We start from the raw sequence: 18,002 nt of genomic DNA on the forward strand, positions 1-18,002 counted from the left end.
CTGATGACACCATAGCTGCTGACATTTCCCCAGAGGATTTGGAGTGAGAGCAGCTGAACTGGTATTCCTGACACTGATGTTCCATCATGCAGACTAAGAGACTAAGGAGGCCCCCTCAGACTGATGAGGACAAGTTTGGAACAAAGGTTTTGTTGCTATTTGGTATTCAAGGACTGAGACTGTAAAAGCTGGAATGAGCCTGGAACCACACCTCTTCTGGTTACTAGCAGCAAACCTATGCATGGCTCCTTTAAGAGACAGGTTCCCAATTCCTACTAGCTGAGCAGAAAGGTGGTTACCTTGACAACCACCTTCACCCTGAGGCAAGGTTCCTCGGGAAAGACTGTCATAAAATGCTGCTGTAACTGAGGGTGAAGATTCAGCAATGTCTGTCTAAACTGAGTTGAATTGTTGCATTCAGGGGAGCTAGAACAAATTTGGGTAAAGGGATCACCACTCCCCCGGCTGGCAACTGGCCACTGCTGGGCACACTACCACCATGGTGGTGTGCTGCAACTGGCTCTAGGATGGCTGGGAGGGCCTGGCAGGGAAGGTGGTTTGGAGGTATGGCATTGCCCTGAGTATTACAGCCCACTGGCAACAGCACTCACCAAATCCCATGGCTGATGGAGCCAGATACAAAGACTCCAGAGCAGCTGACAAATTAGGCTCTGATTAAAAACTTTCAGGGGAACTTTAAAACTGGTAACAAAACTGACTTTGGACTTCAAACTTCAGAAATGAAACCGTTTTGAATTCACCTACAATTTTAACTATGGTGACTCACAATTCATATACCCTCTGCCTTGTTGGAAGAAAATGTAAATAGTTATGTTAAGAGATCTCTTTCAGATGTTTGCTAAGTTTGTAAAGTGTAAATAGTCCTATAGAGAGTTTGCTCTTGAATGTAAGTTTAAAAGAATTGTAAATATATAGTAATATTCATACTAGAATTATGTTAACCTATTGATATTAATGAACCATGGTTTGGTGAAGCTAATGAAGTCTTTAAATTTGATGCAGTTGCATCAGGAGTTTATTCATTTATTTGATGTGTTTGCATCAAGAGTTTAGTAATTTAAAAAAGAGTTTGGCACAGCTAAGGCTATTAAAGACATCTTAGACCCATTCAAAAAGGACATTCCATCTTGGTCATCCTCTACTCCTTTACAGGGGGTGTGGCAGCCCTAGGGATTGCTGTGGTTGTTCCAACTACTTGCAAGCTCTTAGTAGGGACCTGAGTCAGAGCTGAGTTAAGCTCTGTACTTTCCCCTACCAGAGGCTGGTAGTCAGGGATGAGTAAAGTTCTTCTTGCTGGCTGCCATCCTAAGACAGAGTACACTTGATGGAAAGTGCATTCCATGACAGGTAAAGTTGACTAGGGAAGGACGATGACCTAAGGCAGGCACAGTCTATCTGAGGGGTAACCCAGCTCTGTGTTCCTGGGTCATGGTCACTCATAGTTTTTACTCCAGAATAAACCATCTCTTATTCCCTTTGAGGTAAGAGCTGTGGCTTTTGTGATGACACTGGAGGCATAGCTCAGCTCCCAAGTACAAAACCCTGGCTTTGGCCCACAACATCACATAAAACTGGGTATGGAGGCACACACCTGTAACCTTAACACTGGGGAGGTTAGAAGCAGGACAATCAGGAATTCAAAATCATCCTCAGCTACAGAGTGAGTTCAAAACCAGCCTGGTCTACTACATACCACTCTATCTCAAATGATAAATGTTGTCCCTATTTATTTAAGTCTTTATTTGTTTCTCTTAAACCATACTGCAGTTTTCCTTAGACAGATAAACATTGTTCATTAAAAGCTGGGAAAGTGCCTGGTGGTGGTGGTGGTGGTGGTGGTGGTGCACACCTTTAATCCCAGCACTCAGGAGGCAGAGGCAGGAGGATCTCTGTAGTGATATATTATGTACCCTAATAAACTTGCCTGAAGATCAGAGGACAGAGCCAGCCACTAGATTAGACATAGAGGTCAGACATTGGTGGCACATACTTTTAATCCTATCACTCGGGAGGCAAAGATTCATCTGGATCTCTGTGAGTTCAAGGCCACACCAGGCTACATGAGATGGATCCAGCATAGGAGAGAAACAGAGCCAGGCAGTGGTGGCACACACCTTTAATCCCAGCACTTGAGATGTCATGCCTTTGCTTGGGAATCACACACACCTTTAATCCCAGGAAGTAATATGGAAGGGCAGAGAAAGGTATATAAGGCATGAGAAGACAGGAACTAAAGGCAGTTCAACTGAGACCCTTTCTGGTGAGGACTCAGAGGATTTTGTAGCGGTAAGAACTAGTGGAAGACAAGGTCTCAGTTGGCCCAAGTGCACTTCCATCTGGCTATGTAGTCAAAGATGAATGACCCTGAACTCCAATACTCCTGCCTCTACCTCCCAGGCACTGGGATTATAAGCATGTGTTGGCCTTAAGACTGACCTGTAGCTCCTGGGTGCAAGCAATTCTCCTGCATCAGCTCCTACATTTGCTGAGACAGCACATTACTGTATATTCAGTTTCAAGGGCAGGAGTTTTTAAGTATGCATATGCATATGCCTCTCTTTGTAATGTTTCTGGTAAGTTTTACATAAATTAACTTTTGATAAATTAAGCCTAACCAAAATCTGACTAAGGATTTGTGATAGATCACTTTGTAAACCAAAGGTCTTTCCAGTATCATTAGTAGACCATGTCAACTCTGATTTTTCTACATAGCCAGATGGAAGTACACTTGGGCCAACTGAGACCTTGTCTCCAAAAAGCAACCCCCCCAAAAAAAAATAAACCCCACAACAAAACAAATACCTGGGAGCCTGGGCGGTGTTGCAAAATCTATCTCAAAAACAAACAACAAAATCTAAGAGCCCACAGGCTCATTTGCTCCTTTATGTCATTGGCATCAAGAAGAGTAAAAGGTAAGTAATATGGGTGCTCAGGTAATAAGCACTTAAAACTTTACATGAGGTTGTAGTTCATTAGAGGACCCCCCATACATAGCATGCATAAGTTCTGGGTCTGGTCTCCAGGCCAAAATAAAACAAACCCACTCAATAATAAACCCCACTGACAGAGACAGGAAATCTAAGGAGATCAGTAGAGTTTACTGTTCAGTCATTTATTTTTCTCATGTTTTTACTACAATAAAAATATGACAAACGATAAAAAAAAAGGACCAGTGGAAGGCTGCTCTGCTTCTCTGATCTTTCAGCTTTCACCCTGATAGCTGGCTCTGGGGGTTTTTTTATATTATTATTAAAAGACCATCTAAGGTTTGAACAACAGATCTCTGTGAGTTTGAGGCCAGCCAGATCTACAAAGTGAGTTCTAGGACAGCCAGGATTACAGAGAAACTCTGTCTCGAAAAAACAAAAAAAAAAAAAAAAATCTGGGAAAGTAACAAGAGGTCTAAGTGGGTAAAGACAGTAGATGTGCAGGCGTAGTGACCTGACTTCAGTCCCTCCACCCCACACGGTGAAAGGAGAGAACCAACTACCAAGAGTTGTCTTTTGACTTTCCCATAAGAAACACATACACAATAATAATAATAATAATAATAATAATAATTAATAATAATAAATAACCTACAACAATAACTTTTAAGCCATTGAATTGAGTATGATGGTACATGCTTGTATTCCCAGTACTCAAAAGGCAGAGGCAGGAGAATTGCTACTAGTCTGAGAAGAGGCCACTTGTTCTATATGGTGAATTCCAAGTCTGCCAAAGCTACACAGTGACACCCAAATACATTAAAAAGAAAAACCACTGAACAACATATTTTTTTAAAAAACATAAAGACATTGTTGTTTTTCATTAAATTCAGTAGCTGCCCCTTAAGCAACTGCTGTCCTACTTGGCAGTTGCAACTCCACAGCTACCAGCAGCAGTTCAGCTGGAATGACCACAGCCAGGAGGGATTCTGGCCCTCAAGCACCAGCTCTATCACAGCCACTAAAGGGAACTTTATCTAGATATCTCTTCTTCTAAAGAACTCAGTATTCAAAGGCTGAGGTGAAATTCTGCTCCCTCAGGGAGGCTGAATAGCAAGTAGCTAACCTCCTCTCCTAGCTCACAGTCTCCCAAAAAAAACAAAATTCCTTCTGCTCCACCCCCACTTAAGAACCCTAGCTACACTTCCTATCAGCTAGTTGCTGACTCAACCACCTGACTGCAGGTTAATTTTATTTAATCAAACAAATGTAACATGTCTTTGCATCATTAAACAAATATTTCACAGCATGAACAAATGAAACACACCTTAATATTCCACAACAGAACATCCAAAGCCATCTTGACAAAAATCAAAACTGGGGACCTACATTTCCTCACTTGAACACTTAATGTACTTACTATGGTGCTGTGGTAATAAAACTGCCGTGACACTTACTTAAGGATTCACATACAAGCTGGAGAGATGGCCCAGTGCTTAAGAGTACATGGTGCTCATGGAGAGGACCTGAGTTTGATTCCCAGCACATATATGGTGGCTTACAATCATCCATAACCCCAGTTCCTGTGGATCCAACAGGCACACACACGGTATACATACATTTATGTAAGCAAAACATTCATATGCACAAAGTAAAAAAAAAAATTTGGTTTTTCAAGACAGGGTTTCTCTGTATAGTCATGGCTGTCCTGGACTGTTCTCTGTAGACCAGGCTGTCCTGGAATTCACCGAGATCCACCTGCCTCTGCCTCCCAAGTACTAGGAATAAAGGCATGTGCCACCACTGCCCAGAAAAATAATTATTTTTTTAATCTAAAAAAATATATATTCACATATGGACCAAAGGAACGCAACTGAGAATCAAGAAGTGAATAAAATTCTGGTCATACGACCTTTGACAAGTGTACAGAGATAAGTTCATGGGGGAAGAGTAGTCTTTTCCACACTAATTCTGAGCAGCTGAATAATGCAGTTTCTGGAAACTGCTCTCTCTATTAAACAATGCAAAGCAGACCAGTGAGTTAAATAGAAGCATTAACACCCACACATCCGCAAGGAGCAATGGCGACAGCCAAAGGAAAGGCATGAGGATGAAAGTAATTTACAAGATCAGAACAGATATAGGAAAGATTAAGGAAAACACGCTGCGGGGGGCACACAGCTCCAGCTCACCAATTCTCAGTGGCATCTGTGTAGGTCCTAGCTGGATATATAAGCAGGCAGCCCACTGCCTTTGGAAAGAAAGTAACTTGCACAACTGTCTTTTTAGACTGGCATTTGGATTGAGGAGCCCCGGGTTGTTGGTAATTAAGCTCTAGACATTTATGTAAGATGTTTGGTGGGTTTTTTGTTTATTTTGTTTTTTAAGATTTATTTATTCATTGTGTATACAGTGTTCTGCCTGCATGTATCCCTGCAGGCCAGAAGAGGGCACCAGATCTCATTATAGATGGTTGTAAGCCACCATGGGTTGCTGGGAATTGAACTCAGGACCTCTGGAAAAGCAGCCAATGCTCTTAACCTCTGAGCCATCTCTCTAGCCCTGTGTAAGATGTTTGAATCACAAATCACAAATATTCAGCTCTAAGAAATCAGGGGCTAATTACTAACGTGGACATTTCTGCCTTTATTATTGGCCTTTTTGTCTCTACACCCATTTTTAAGTCCTCTTATAATGAAACACAGAGCTAAACCTTCTGGGCATATATTTGTCAAGCATTCTTAGTAAATGACACAGAAGCATGAACAACACCAGGGTGATACAGAGAAACCCTGTCTCGATATAAAAAAAAAAAAAAAAGGAAAAAGAAAAGAAATGATTCATATTTTAAAATTATTTAAAATATTGCTAGGTGGTGGTGCACACCTTTTTTTGTTTGTTTGTTTGTCTGTTTGTTTGTTTTTTGAGACAGGGTTTCTCTGTGTAGCTTTGCGCCTTTCCTGGTGCACACCTTTAATCCCAGCACTCAGAAGGCAGAAGCAGGTAGATTTCTGTGAGTTCAAGACCAGCCTGGTCTACAGAGTTCCAGGACAGCCAGGTCTAAACAGAGAAACCCTGTCTCAAAAAACAAGACAAAGATTTAAATCTTTTATAATAATGGGTATTTTTATAACAGTAAAAAGAAAACTATCAGTAAATTAAATATCTGAAAGAAGTTTCATGTCCATAGTATACAAAGAACTATGTAACTCTGGGCTGGAGAGATGATTCTGTGGCTAAGAACATTGTTGGCTGCTCCTCCAGATGACCTACATTCCATTTCCAGCACCCACATGGCAGCTCACAATCACATGCAGTAGCCTGCATCTGGAATTTCCAAATTCCTAAGGCAAGATTTGAGGAGACAAGAAAATCATTCAAGAGGGCTGGAGAGATGGCTCAGGAGTTAAGAGCACTGGCTGTTCTTCCAGAGGTCCTGAGTTCAATTCCCAATAACCACATGGTGGCTCATAACCATCTACAACAGAATCTGATGCCCTCTTCTGGCATGTAGGTATACATGTAGAGCACTCATATATAAAATATAAATAAATATTTTTTAAAAAATCATTCAAAAGTACATGGGGCCAGCTAGCCTGAAGTACACAGTATAGCAGCAGAAAAAAAAGAAAAAAAGAAAAAAAAAAAAAAACAAGAGACCTTGCCTCAACAATGTGGAAGGAGAGAACAGACTCTCCAAAGTTGTCCTGGGACCTACACATACACACACACACACACAAGCTGTGGCACACACACAAATAATGAATGAATGAATAATAAATAATAAATAAATGGGTTTTTTGTTTGTTTGGGGTTTTTTTGTTTTGTTGTTTTGTTTTGTTTTTAATTTTTCCGGAGCTGAGGACCGAACCCAGGGCCTTGTGCTTGCTAGGCAAGCGCTCTACCACTGAGCTAAATCCCCAACCCCAATAAACGTTTAAGAGCTAAAGTTCTCAATAAACCTGAAGGCACACTGCTTAGTGAGATAAGCCAGACACAGAATGGAGTTCATTACATAACTCCACATAATGACATATCCAGACTATACAAGTTCAAAGTTGGAAAACAGAATCCAGGTGTGCAGGAGCCATAAGTCTTACTGTTTCCTGGACACAAGGAGCTTGCTTTGACTGCAGTAAATTCTAGAAATAGTAGTAACAGGGTCTCTCTCTAGAAGGTACTTTGTCTCTCCTGATGCTCTCATTCCTGAAGGATGAGTCAGTCCTCCTGACATCCTCCATAACTCTTGTCTTGGCCTCTAGGCCATTGTGGGAGGCCAGCTCCCACCTTTTAAAGGGTTCCTATGAGGAGGAGAGAGGAATAAGAAACTTTTGGATAGAAAGATAGCAGAGAGGAGAAAGACAGAAACACAGGATAGCTTCGGGAGGATCTGGATCAAAACCCACCGTCCCCATCTGCCTCTTCAAAGGGGCTTTTTATAACAATGCCAAGGGGTGGGGCAAAAGACCTTCCCCCCCCCCCCCACTTGCTAGATCAAAGCACACTGCACAGCAAAGTGTAGACCCTTCCAAACACCTGGCAACCATGCCCATGGTCAAGCCATCCCCTTATGCAGCCCTGCTGGGTAAAGCAAGCTCAGATTCTCAGACCCTGAGTAAGTTCTCACTAGAAAACCTCTGTGGGTCTCTACAGGCCATAGACTCTCAGACAGCCCTGCCTCCCTGGTACGTCATTCTCCTTCCCTCACAAAGGCTTGGATCAGGGTGTTGTCACCCCCATCACAACCAGACCCACCCCTCCTAATACCGAGAGATGTTTATCCTACCTACCCCCCTAGCATTAGGCTGCTCTCCCTGTCCTGGGGTTCCCCATCCATCTGAGAGGACTGCCAGAATCTAACAGATACAGAATGGATGGGGCATTACCCAGGGGTCCAGGATTACTGAGGGTGTGGGCTGTGCAGACCAGGGCAGGGACAAGGGTGTCACCCTGACATGAAAGCTGGTGCTCAGAAAGCACCTCACTCTGAGAGGAAACGGTGAAGATAGACACAGGGAAGTGAGGTCTAACCTGTCAGGGACCAGAATCCAGGCTCAAGCTACTACCTGTTCAGTGAGGTTTAACAAACCTTGTTGACCCTCCTTTCCTGTCTCCCACAATCTGCTCTCCACACTCTACAGGCCCCTGTCACTGGCACAGAGCAGCTGTTCGATGAGGTGAGTGAGAGGAATGAAGGTTCTGGTCTCACAGGCCCAAGGGAGACTCAAGTCTTACACCACACTGGTATGAGCTTTGAGAGTCAAGAAACAGTGGAGAGCCAGGTGTGGTGGCACACGCCTTTAATCACAGAGGCAGGTGGATCTCTGTGAGTTTGAGGCCAGCCTCGTCTACAGAATGAGTTCTAGGACAGCCAGAGATGCAAAGAGAAACCTAGTCTCAAAAAAGTTAAGAAAGAAAAAGAGAGAGAAGAGAAAGAGAGGGGAAGAGGGGAGGAGGGAGAGAAGAAAGAAAGAGAAAAAGGGCAAAAGAGGGCGAGAGGGAGGAAGAAAGAGCAGGGGAAAGCCACTGGGTGGGAGTGGTATAATCAGGGATGGAGGGGACTGGGAATAGGGTTCCTGAACACAACCCGGACATAGCAGAGAGCAGCAGAAGCCTGGGAGGTGCTGATGCTGTTCTGAGCAGGACACAGACTCAGAGGCCTCTTTGCTTTTTTATGGAAATTACTAAGACCATCAGGTTGGATCAACCACACAGCTGATGCGGCTTTCTAGTGTCCTCTAGAAACAGCTGCATGTGGGACAAAGGAAAGCACACTTAACATACAGACACTCGTGGTGGGACACAGATGGAGCCTGAGTGTGTTCAGTGTCAGCCCCACAGCAGTGGGCACTTTATCAACATGATGCCTGGTGCCTAACCCTGAAACCACATCCTTCATTCAGCTTGGAGCACCCCCTCAGCCCAGCAGTCTACTCCCTGAATTCCAGCTGAACCCCTCAGGAAGTTGAACCAAACTTATGATTGGGTAAATAAAAGATCAGACATCAATGCAGTGAATTGTTATTTACCATTAAAAGCAAATAAAAAGTGTGGCAGCACATACCTGTAATCTCAGTGCTCAGGAAGCTGCAGCAAGAGAATGTGAGTCTCAGGCCAGCCTGAGATACATAGCAAGTACTAGACCAGTCAGGTTTATATAGTAAGACCTTGTCTCATTTAAAAAAAAAAAAAAAAGGAAATGCTGACATGGGGATGTTGTGGGATAATCTTTTTGTACACTGTGAAGATATGTCACTCTGATTGGTATAATAAAAAGCTGAATGTCCAATAGCTAGGCAGGATTTCTAGGCACAGAGGATGTTGGGAAGAAGGGTGGAGACACTAGGAGATGTGAAGGAAGCAGCCGAGCCACATAAAAGAACGTATATTAAAAGATATGGGTTAATTTAAGTTAGAAGAGCTAGTTAGAAACAAGCCTGAATTATCAGCTAAGCTTTCATAATTAATTATAATTAATAAATAATTGATTAACAACTAATAATTAGCCAATAGTCCAGACGAAAATCCACCTACACAGGGAGATGGCTCAGTGGGTAGCATGAGGACCTAGGCTCAAATCTCTAACATCTATATAAAACACAGGCAGGGACCTGTACACCTGCTTAGAATGGGAGATTGGAGACAGTGGGTCCCAAGAGCTAGCTGGTGAGCTGGCTACATTTAGTGAGACACTGTCTCAAGGGACTAAGCCAGAGAATGATAGGATATCCCACATCATTTTTTGACCTCTGTGTGCAGGCACATAGGCACACAGACCCATATACATCCAAGTATATAACAACACACACACACACACACACACACACACACACTATAAACACTCTCAAAAAAGGAAATGAAGTATTGATACTTGCTGCAACATCATACATTATCCTACACAAAAGAATCCAGTCAAGGGGCTGGAGAGATGGCTCAGAGGTTAAGAGCACTGGCTGTTCTTCCAGAGGTCCTGAGTTCAATTCCCAGCACCCACATGGTGGCTCACAACCATCTGTAATGAGATCTGGCACCCTCTTCTGGCCTGCAGGGATACATGCAGGCAGAACACTGTATACATATTAAATAAATGAATTTAAAAAAAAAAAGAATCCAGTCAAACAAAAAAAAATCCTATTGTATGATTTAATTATATATGATTCAGTATCTTCACCATAGGGAAATATGCAGACACAAAAAATAGACTAATGTTTCCTAGAGCTGTGGAGATTTAGAAACTTTAGAGACTAGCTACTAATAGAAGCAGAGTTTCTTTTAGGATTGATTAAAGTGTTTTAATTTTATTTTGGTGATGGTAGTACACTTCTGTAGATATACTAATAACTAATCAGACATTTGAAATAGGTGACTTTTATGATCTATGAGATATAGCCAAATAATGCTGCTAAGTTAAATATATATAAAAGAAAATGTTCATGAGCTCAGAGTCCAGTACAGGTAGAGGGGGCTAGCTGACTGGGCCCACTGACCATGGCCTCCAAGTGTCTCAAGTGTGTCAAGACTGTGTACTTCGACAAGAAGGTGAGCTCCCTGGGCAAGAACTGGCACAAGTTCTGTCTCTAGTGTAAGCACTGCAATAAGACACTGATGCACTGAGGGCCACACTGAATATGATGGGGAGCCCTTCTGCCACAGCCCTGCATATGCCACACTATTTGGACCCAAAGGCATGAATATCAGGGGTGCCAGTTCCCATAGCTATGAAAACCCCCCGACTGAGGACCTTCAGGTCATCCCAGTGGTCCAAACAAAGGATTAGAAGGCCAGAGGTTCACACACATACACACACACACACACACACACACACACACACACACACACACACACACTCCCAGCAAAGTCTCTAGTGTCACCACGTTCAATGGGGAGGCCAACATGTGTCCTTGATATAACAAAATGGTGTGCTTTACCATTTCGCCAAGAAGGTGACCTGGGCAAGGACTGGCACCAGCCCTGCCTGTGCTGTGAGTACTGCTCCAAGACACTGACCCCAGGTGGATACTGTGAGTGTGATGGCCAGCCCTATGTCACAGGCTTGCTATAGAATACTCTTTGGACTTGAGGGAGTGAATACTGCTGCTGTGGGCAACTACATCTATGACAAGAACCCTAAAGGTACAATTCAGCCTGAGGATCTGAAGATGCTGTCACAAGATCCTCTAGTTGGCTCTAAGGACTGCTACCCAGTCCTGCCTCAGTGTGCCTTGCCTACAAGTCCAGGGCTTCTCATTTTGGAGAGCTTCCTTTAGCCACCTGCAAGGATGATGACAAGTTCTTAGTCTTCCTTTGTATCGGTTACATTCATCATCATTTTATCCAGAGTAACTGATAGAAATCACTTCAGGGAGGAAAGATTTTTTTGCTCACGGTTTTGGAGGGAGCAGGTCCATGAACTCTTGGCCTCATGTACTTGAGCAGATCGTCATGGTGGCAGGACCATGAAGTGGCAGAACATCTCATGGAAGACAGGAAACAGAAAGAAAGAATAAGGGGACAGGGACAAAATACCTTCAAGGACCCACCAGTGCTAACCTACCCCTTCCAGCTAGACCTCACTTTCTGGAGTCTCCATAACCTACCAAAATACCAACTAGGGATCAAGTATTCAACACATGGGCCTGTTGGGGACATTTCATCCCTGAACTATAACTACTCCAGAAGTGATCACTTCTTTGGAAGCTGTCCTCAGCAGACTGTGTTTTATTTCCTCCCCAGTAGCCCTTTTGCAAGGTCATATTCTATCCCTTTGCCCAGCATTCTACATTTTTTTAAATTGGTTTTTTTGAGACAGGGTTTCTCTGTGTAGCCCTGGCTGTCCTGGAACTCACCCTGTAGACCAGGCTGGCCTGGCCTGGAACTCAGAGATCCACCTGCCTCTGCCTCCATAGTACTGGGATTAAAGATGTGTACCACCACTGCCCGGCTTGCATACCAAATTCTTAAGGAAAGACACCTGGGATGATTAAGATGTTAACTTGTAAGTGATCTTTGTTTAGATTTACACAATCCACATCTAGTTACCTTCAATTAACAGCTGTGTGTGTGTGTGTGTGTGTGTGTGTGTGTGTGTGTGTGTGTGTGTGAGAGAGAGAGAGGGGGGGGGGGGGCGCACATGGGTGTCATATCCCACTTCTGCCTTACTCTTTTAATTCTGTGCATCAAGTAACACAAACATAAAGTGCTGTGAGATTCCCCTGGAAGAAAACGTGTATATGTAAAGAACTAAGGGAGCTGGGAGGGGCCAGGGAGTAGTTCAGTGGAAAACTTTTTTTTTTTTTTTTTTTTTTTGGTTTTTCGAGACAGGGTTTCTCTGTGTAGCTTTGCACCTTTCCTGGAACTCACTTGGTAGCCCAGGCTGGCCTCGAACTCACAGAGATCCGCCTGCCTCTGCCTCCCAAGTGCTGGGATTAAAGGTGTGTGCCACCACCGCCCGGCAGTGGAAAACTTTTAACTGCATGTACAAGTCCTGGATTAAATCCTAGCTCCAGGAATGGGGTAAGGTGGACCAGGAGCAGGAGGACCGAAGGAGAGGAAAGGAAGGAAATGAAAAGAGGAAGGGGAGGGAGGGAGGGAGGGAGGGAAGCTAGTCAAAGCTGTGATTTTCCATCCAGAGAAGGGAGGAGATGGCAGCCTGGATGACAAAGACTCCACTCAACAAGCAGCCTTCCTGCCCTGCCTTCCTTCCCTGCCTACAAAAGCACCTATCCAGACCTGAGTTCCGCAGGATGCAGCTTTGAGAATGATAACGCCTTCCTCCTTCTGTGCTACCAGCTCTTAAACTGCTTTCCTCCACACCAACTTTCATCTCCTCAGTACTGAGTTCTGAGCAGAAAGCAGCTGTATTCTAGGAATCCCACTTTCTCAGACCCAGACCCCTTTGTTCCTGTCCCCGCTCCCTGTATATGTTGGGCCCTTCTACACTCTACCCCTCTACACTCTCACAGACCACAGGACAAAACACAAGGATAATTCTGAGATTTTATTTGATTATGCAAGGGGATCTGATATTTTTCCAGTCTCGCTGGGTGGTCAGTCTCTGAAGATAAGCAGAGGGCCTAAGAGGATGCTCCAAGGAGGACCTTGACTACAGTGCCCTGCACCAGCAGCCTCGGACTTTTCTAAGATGTTGACGACCTCAGTCACTCTGATGCTCCCAATATGCTGAAAATTTGCTAAAAGCTTGTCTGAATTATGAGCACAGCCCATTATGAGGAAGGTAGTATTGAGATTCCCTACAAGGAAGAAAGAGAAGAATCAGGGCTACTTTCCAGACTTAAGAATCCTGGTCCCTTCCCAGAGGCCCTCACCAGTCAGAACACCTGCTTCCCCAGCAGACAACAGAACCCTTCCTCTTCTTACTTAGAGTTCGAGTGTCTAGTCTCCTGGACCCCACTCCCATCTCATGACCCTGCCAGTCTCTCGGGGTACAAAGGCATGGTACAGTAGACACAGACAGTCATTGATAAAGCCCTCCTCTCACCTGCCTGAAATTGTAAGGTGGAACTGTAACATGAAGAAGCAGCGAAGGGACAGGCTTCAGTGGTGACAAAATTTGGAAGACATTCCTGGTCGTGCCTTCCCACACAGGTTGGACAATGTTTGGCAGAAGATGCTGTGTGCTTAGGTTCGCCAGCCTTGAGTCTCACAAAAGGCTCCAAGTTGGTTATATTGTTGCAGAGATAGGACCTGCAGACACGGCTGTAGGAGGCAACGGACACTCCGGGTGGAGAGACGAGGTAGGAGATTTGTGGGGGGTAAGATAAGGCTGAGGTGCAGCCTTTAAAACTCACAATTCCCCTACTGGTCCCTGAGGAGTAGGGGATTAAAGAGGTGGAATCAGTGTCACTGGCCCCTCTCAGGGCCTCCCTTTCTAGCCTCTATATTTCCTGTGCCCTCCTGGCCCCAGCTTTGCCTCCTCCCATACCCACTCACTGCACCTGCATGGAACAAGAAGCCAGGGTCTTTATCTGTGTCTGCTAATCCTTCTTATGGAAGCCCTTCTGCTGCCCTAGCTCCTGTGTCTTCATCCTTCCCTCTCCCCCAGGGACCTGTCCACATCCATCCTACACTACAAATATCTGAGTGAGACCTACCCCATTCTGGCCAGTAATCCCTATTCCTCACTTTCACTCCTCGCCAAAGCAGTCACTCTAAAGTAACTGATGTGTTTTGTGTGCCCCTGAGGAACGTGAAGTGTTTCACAAGCATACCTTTTTATTTTTTGCATATGGTAATATTACTATCTAAAATAATCAACATTATGCTTTTACTATCAATTTGTATACACACACACGCGCACTCACACGCACACACGTCTCAGGTGTACAAAGGTGTGTGTGTGTGTGTGTGTGTGTGTGTGTGTGTCTCAGTCCTGGCTGCTGGAAGTATAGCTAGAGAGGAGGGTGAGCAGAAAGGTGAGCAAAAGGTGGTATATCACCTGTCTCAATATACACTATCGTCTCCTCGCAGCCTTCTTTCAGCTTACACACCATGCTCCTCAACAGAAGCCAGTTCCAGTTATGCAGGGTCACAGCTCTGAAGGCTGAAGCTGTCGCCTCATAGCACAAAAGAGCTTCAGTCCCTAAAGAGAGAATGTTCTTCCAGTCACCTGCCTCCCACACCACCTTCTTTTTGTTGTTGTTTTTGTTTTGTTTTGTTGTTTGGGGGGCTTTTGTTGTTGTTTGGTTGGTTTTGGTTTTTTGAGACAGGGTTTCTCTGTGTAGCCTTAGCTGTCCTGGAACTCACTTTGTAGACCAGGCTAGCCTCAAACTCAGAGATCCACCTGCCTCTGCCTCCTGAGTACTTGGGACTAAAGGCATGACCCATCATGTTCGTTGTTGTTATTGTTTGTTTGTTTTATGGAGACAGGGTTTCTCTGTGTAGTTTTGGTGCCTGTCCTGGTTCTCAGTTGTAGACCAAGCTGGCCTGAAACTCACAGAGATCCCCATGGCTCTGCCTCCCGAGTGCTGGGATTAAAGGTGTGCACCACCACCTTCCGGCCCATATCACCTTAACATCAGCATGCAGAAAGCCTATCCCCTAAGGGGACTCAGCCCACTTTCCACCAGTACATAGGTCCAGCCAGCCTCCCACGTATTGGGGCCTTACAGTATACAGCCCCCACAGGACATACAAGGCAATAAAGAGATGGCCTCTAAGAGGCACAGCAGCTGCAGAGATCTCAAATCCTGGAGTCCCATGCTTCTGAGTCAGGGTCCTGGCTGTGACAGATCAATCTGGAGCCAATTTCTGATGGAGTCTCAAGTTTGGTTCTTGTCAGTCCCTGAATTCTCTGTCCAATTTTCTAAAGAAAATTGACCATGTTAGTTGCTGCGGTATGGGCTCCCTTGAGACCTTTAATGACACGTTTCCCATCTCTGTGGTCTCCCCTCCAAAATAATTCACAGCCAGCACTATCTTCTTTTCAAAGCACACTTTTCATGTTCTTGCCTAGGTTCTCCCTCCAGCCACAGTGCTGATCCAAAGACCCATCACTATATAGGCTGTTCTCCAGTCAAATGCAAGGACATCAAAACAACAAACTGAGCATTAGAGCTTTGTGAATCAAGCATGGCGGATCACACCTGCGCACCTGTAGTCCCAGCACACAGAAGGCTGACCTAAGTTTAAGGCGAGCAAGGCCAAACAAACAAACAAACCCACTACATGAGAACCTGTCTCAAGTACAAAAAGCATATGAGAGAGTAGATGTTAATAAACATATTCCCAAATCTTTTTTCTTTACTAAGGAAATTAAAAAGTATTTAGAACTGGACAATAACAACCATATCACTTATGCACAGGAATGCATATAAAATCTGCAATAAACTAAACATGGTCTAGTTAAAATACTGCACCAATGTCAATTTCATATTAATATACCATGGTGGTGTGTGCCTATAATCCCAACACTTGTAAAGGGGGACTGGAGGACCAGAAGTTCAAGATCACTTTGAACTACATAACAAGTTCAAGGGTGGCCTAGCCTACATGAAACCCTGTGTCAAACATAAACAAAACAACAAAAACTATACAAAACATATAAACTATTCAAAGCAAACTGACATAAGAAAATATGTAAGGGCTGGAGAGATGGCTCAGAGGTTAAGAGCATTGGCTGCTCTTCCAGAGGTCCTGAGTTCAATTCCCAGCAACCACATGGTGGCTCACAACTATCCATAATAAGAGGTGGTGCCCTCTTCTGTCTTGCAGGGATACCTGCAGGCAGAACACTGTATACATAATAAAAATAAATCTTTGGGATTGGGGATTTAGCTCAGTGATAGAGCGCTTGCTAGGCAAGGCCCTGGGTTCGGTCCTCAGCTCTGGAAAAAAAAAAAAAGAAAGAAAATATGTAATAATTTAAACCAATAAGAATTTTCTCACCAGCAAGAAAACGAGAGTGAGCCTAGGATAAGCCTGTGAAGAAACCATCCTCAGAAGAGTAAAGGCACAAAAGCTAGCAGGCATTGGAGGAAGTGCCCCAGTCTAACTGTAACCTGGGAAATGCAATTATCTTGCAAAATGTATCCTTATTCTATACCTCACAGGCTGACAGCACTCAGAAAGCTGGAAAAGGATAAGAGTTAGCAGGTGTGTGGTGATAGATACTTCTGTACTCTGCTGTTTATGGAGTGACTGAGGGAAGGATAGATGGGACCCCCCAGGAAAAGAGACATTGTGAGTTCCCATCAGTGTCTCAAGTCTAATGCAGGGAGAAGTCTGACAATAGTCAAATTAGGTTTATAAACACCCACTTCTGGTACAGTATCGCTAAATATAACGAATATCTCCACCCTCCAATATATGAGGAGGAATCACTTTTGTGATGATGGGTTTGGGCAAAAGGAACACCTCTCCTGAAAGTAAGGGAATGCACAACTTGCAGGGAGGAATATCACACACAGAAGCAATGGATTAGATGCAGCCAGAAGTGGTGGTACACACCTTTAATCCCAGCATTCTGGAGGCAGAGGCAGGTAGATCTCTGAGTTCCAGGACAGCCTGGTCTACCGAGCCAGTTCTGAGACCCTATCTAAAAAAAAAAGAGAGCTGGCGAGATGGCTCCGTGGTTTAAGAGCACTGGCTGCTCCTCCAGAGGACCCAAGTTCAATTCCCAGCACCGACATGGCGACTCACAACTGTCTGTAACTCCAGTTCCAAAGGATTTGACACCCTCACACATACATACATGCGGGAATGCACATGAAATTTAAAAAAATAAATAAATAAATATAAAAACATTTATAGACGTACATGTGCACACGGATTGGCCCTAAAAGCACAGTGCTTTTTTTTTCTTTTTTAAATAATAAAGACATTACCACATCCACAAAATCCACGTGCACACAAAACACTACACATCTCTGAAGATAACGCACAAAATCAGAAACACACTAACCATCTTAGGATGGCTGCCTATGGGGAAGACTGGAGAATCTAAGTGCGGAGTCGGGATTAATAGGAATGGGAAATTATTAAAAGTGTGTGGGAGAGGCTACAAAGTTTCCAGGGCTTAGCGCTCCAAGCTAACCCAAAGTTGCAATCTGCCTGCTAGCTTGGAGATCTTAGGCACTTTGTCGAACTCTTCACCTGCCTCTTCATTCACAAAAACCTAGTGATTACCCATTCTCTAGAGTCGTTGTGAAGAAGTAATAAGATGGATATGACGTACCAGGCAAAGGCCAACGGCTTTTTATGTGTTTGTTCCTTTTGCGCTCCCTCCTCCCGATTTAAAGCTCAGCCTCTTTGACCCGCCATTCAGGCAACCCCCACCCGAGGCTGGGCACAAAGCCCCTTTCCAGCTTCAGTACCCGTCCTCTGCATAGCAGTCCAGCTGGAAGTCACTTCCGCCGCCTTCTTGGGCCTGGAACGCCACAGACACACGGGGGTGCTGTGTAACCCCGATGAGTGTGGCACAAGGCAGGCTAGAGCCCACATTAAATACCAGACATGGCAGGGAAAACGCCGCCGCCGCCGCCGCCGCCGGCCTCAGGGGCTGAAGGCTGCGCACGCACGCGCAGTGGGTGTGAGTCA

The 18,002-nt window shown here is 44.5% G+C and overlaps 1 protein-coding gene and 1 pseudogene across 2 annotated transcripts; one reads left to right on the forward strand and one right to left on the reverse strand.

Annotated features, from left to right (window-relative positions):
* Window positions 1-10,436: 10,436 nt before the first annotated feature.
* Window positions 10,437-11,215, forward strand: LOC128124089 (cysteine-rich protein 2-like; annotated as a pseudogene).
* A 1,711-nt stretch (window positions 11,216-12,926) lies between these two features.
* On the reverse strand, window positions 12,927-17,948 carry Lypd4 (LY6/PLAUR domain containing 4). 2 transcript variants are annotated; one of them, XM_052712591.1, is made up of 5 exons: window positions 17,780-17,948; window positions 15,100-15,270; window positions 14,404-14,547; window positions 13,447-13,773; window positions 12,927-13,198 (listed from the first exon to the last, which is right to left on the reverse strand). In XM_052712591.1, exons 2-5 carry the CDS (start codon window positions 15,164-15,166, stop codon window positions 12,996-12,998), a joined length of 741 nt encoding a protein of 246 aa, XP_052568551.1. In that variant the 5' UTR covers window positions 15,167-15,270; window positions 17,780-17,948; the 3' UTR covers window positions 12,927-12,995. The 2 variants fall into 2 exon arrangements, with proteins under 2 accessions (XP_052568551.1, XP_052568552.1); XM_052712592.1 differs by lacking the exon at window positions 17,780-17,948 and adding an exon at window positions 17,641-17,772.
* Window positions 17,949-18,002: the final 54 nt, after the last annotated feature.

Source organism: Peromyscus californicus, unplaced genomic scaffold (assembly GCF_007827085.1).
Source record: "Peromyscus californicus insignis strain IS unplaced genomic scaffold, ASM782708v3 Scaffold_4__1_contigs__length_199733344, whole genome shotgun sequence".
NCBI lineage: Eukaryota > Metazoa > Chordata > Mammalia > Rodentia > Cricetidae > Peromyscus > Peromyscus californicus.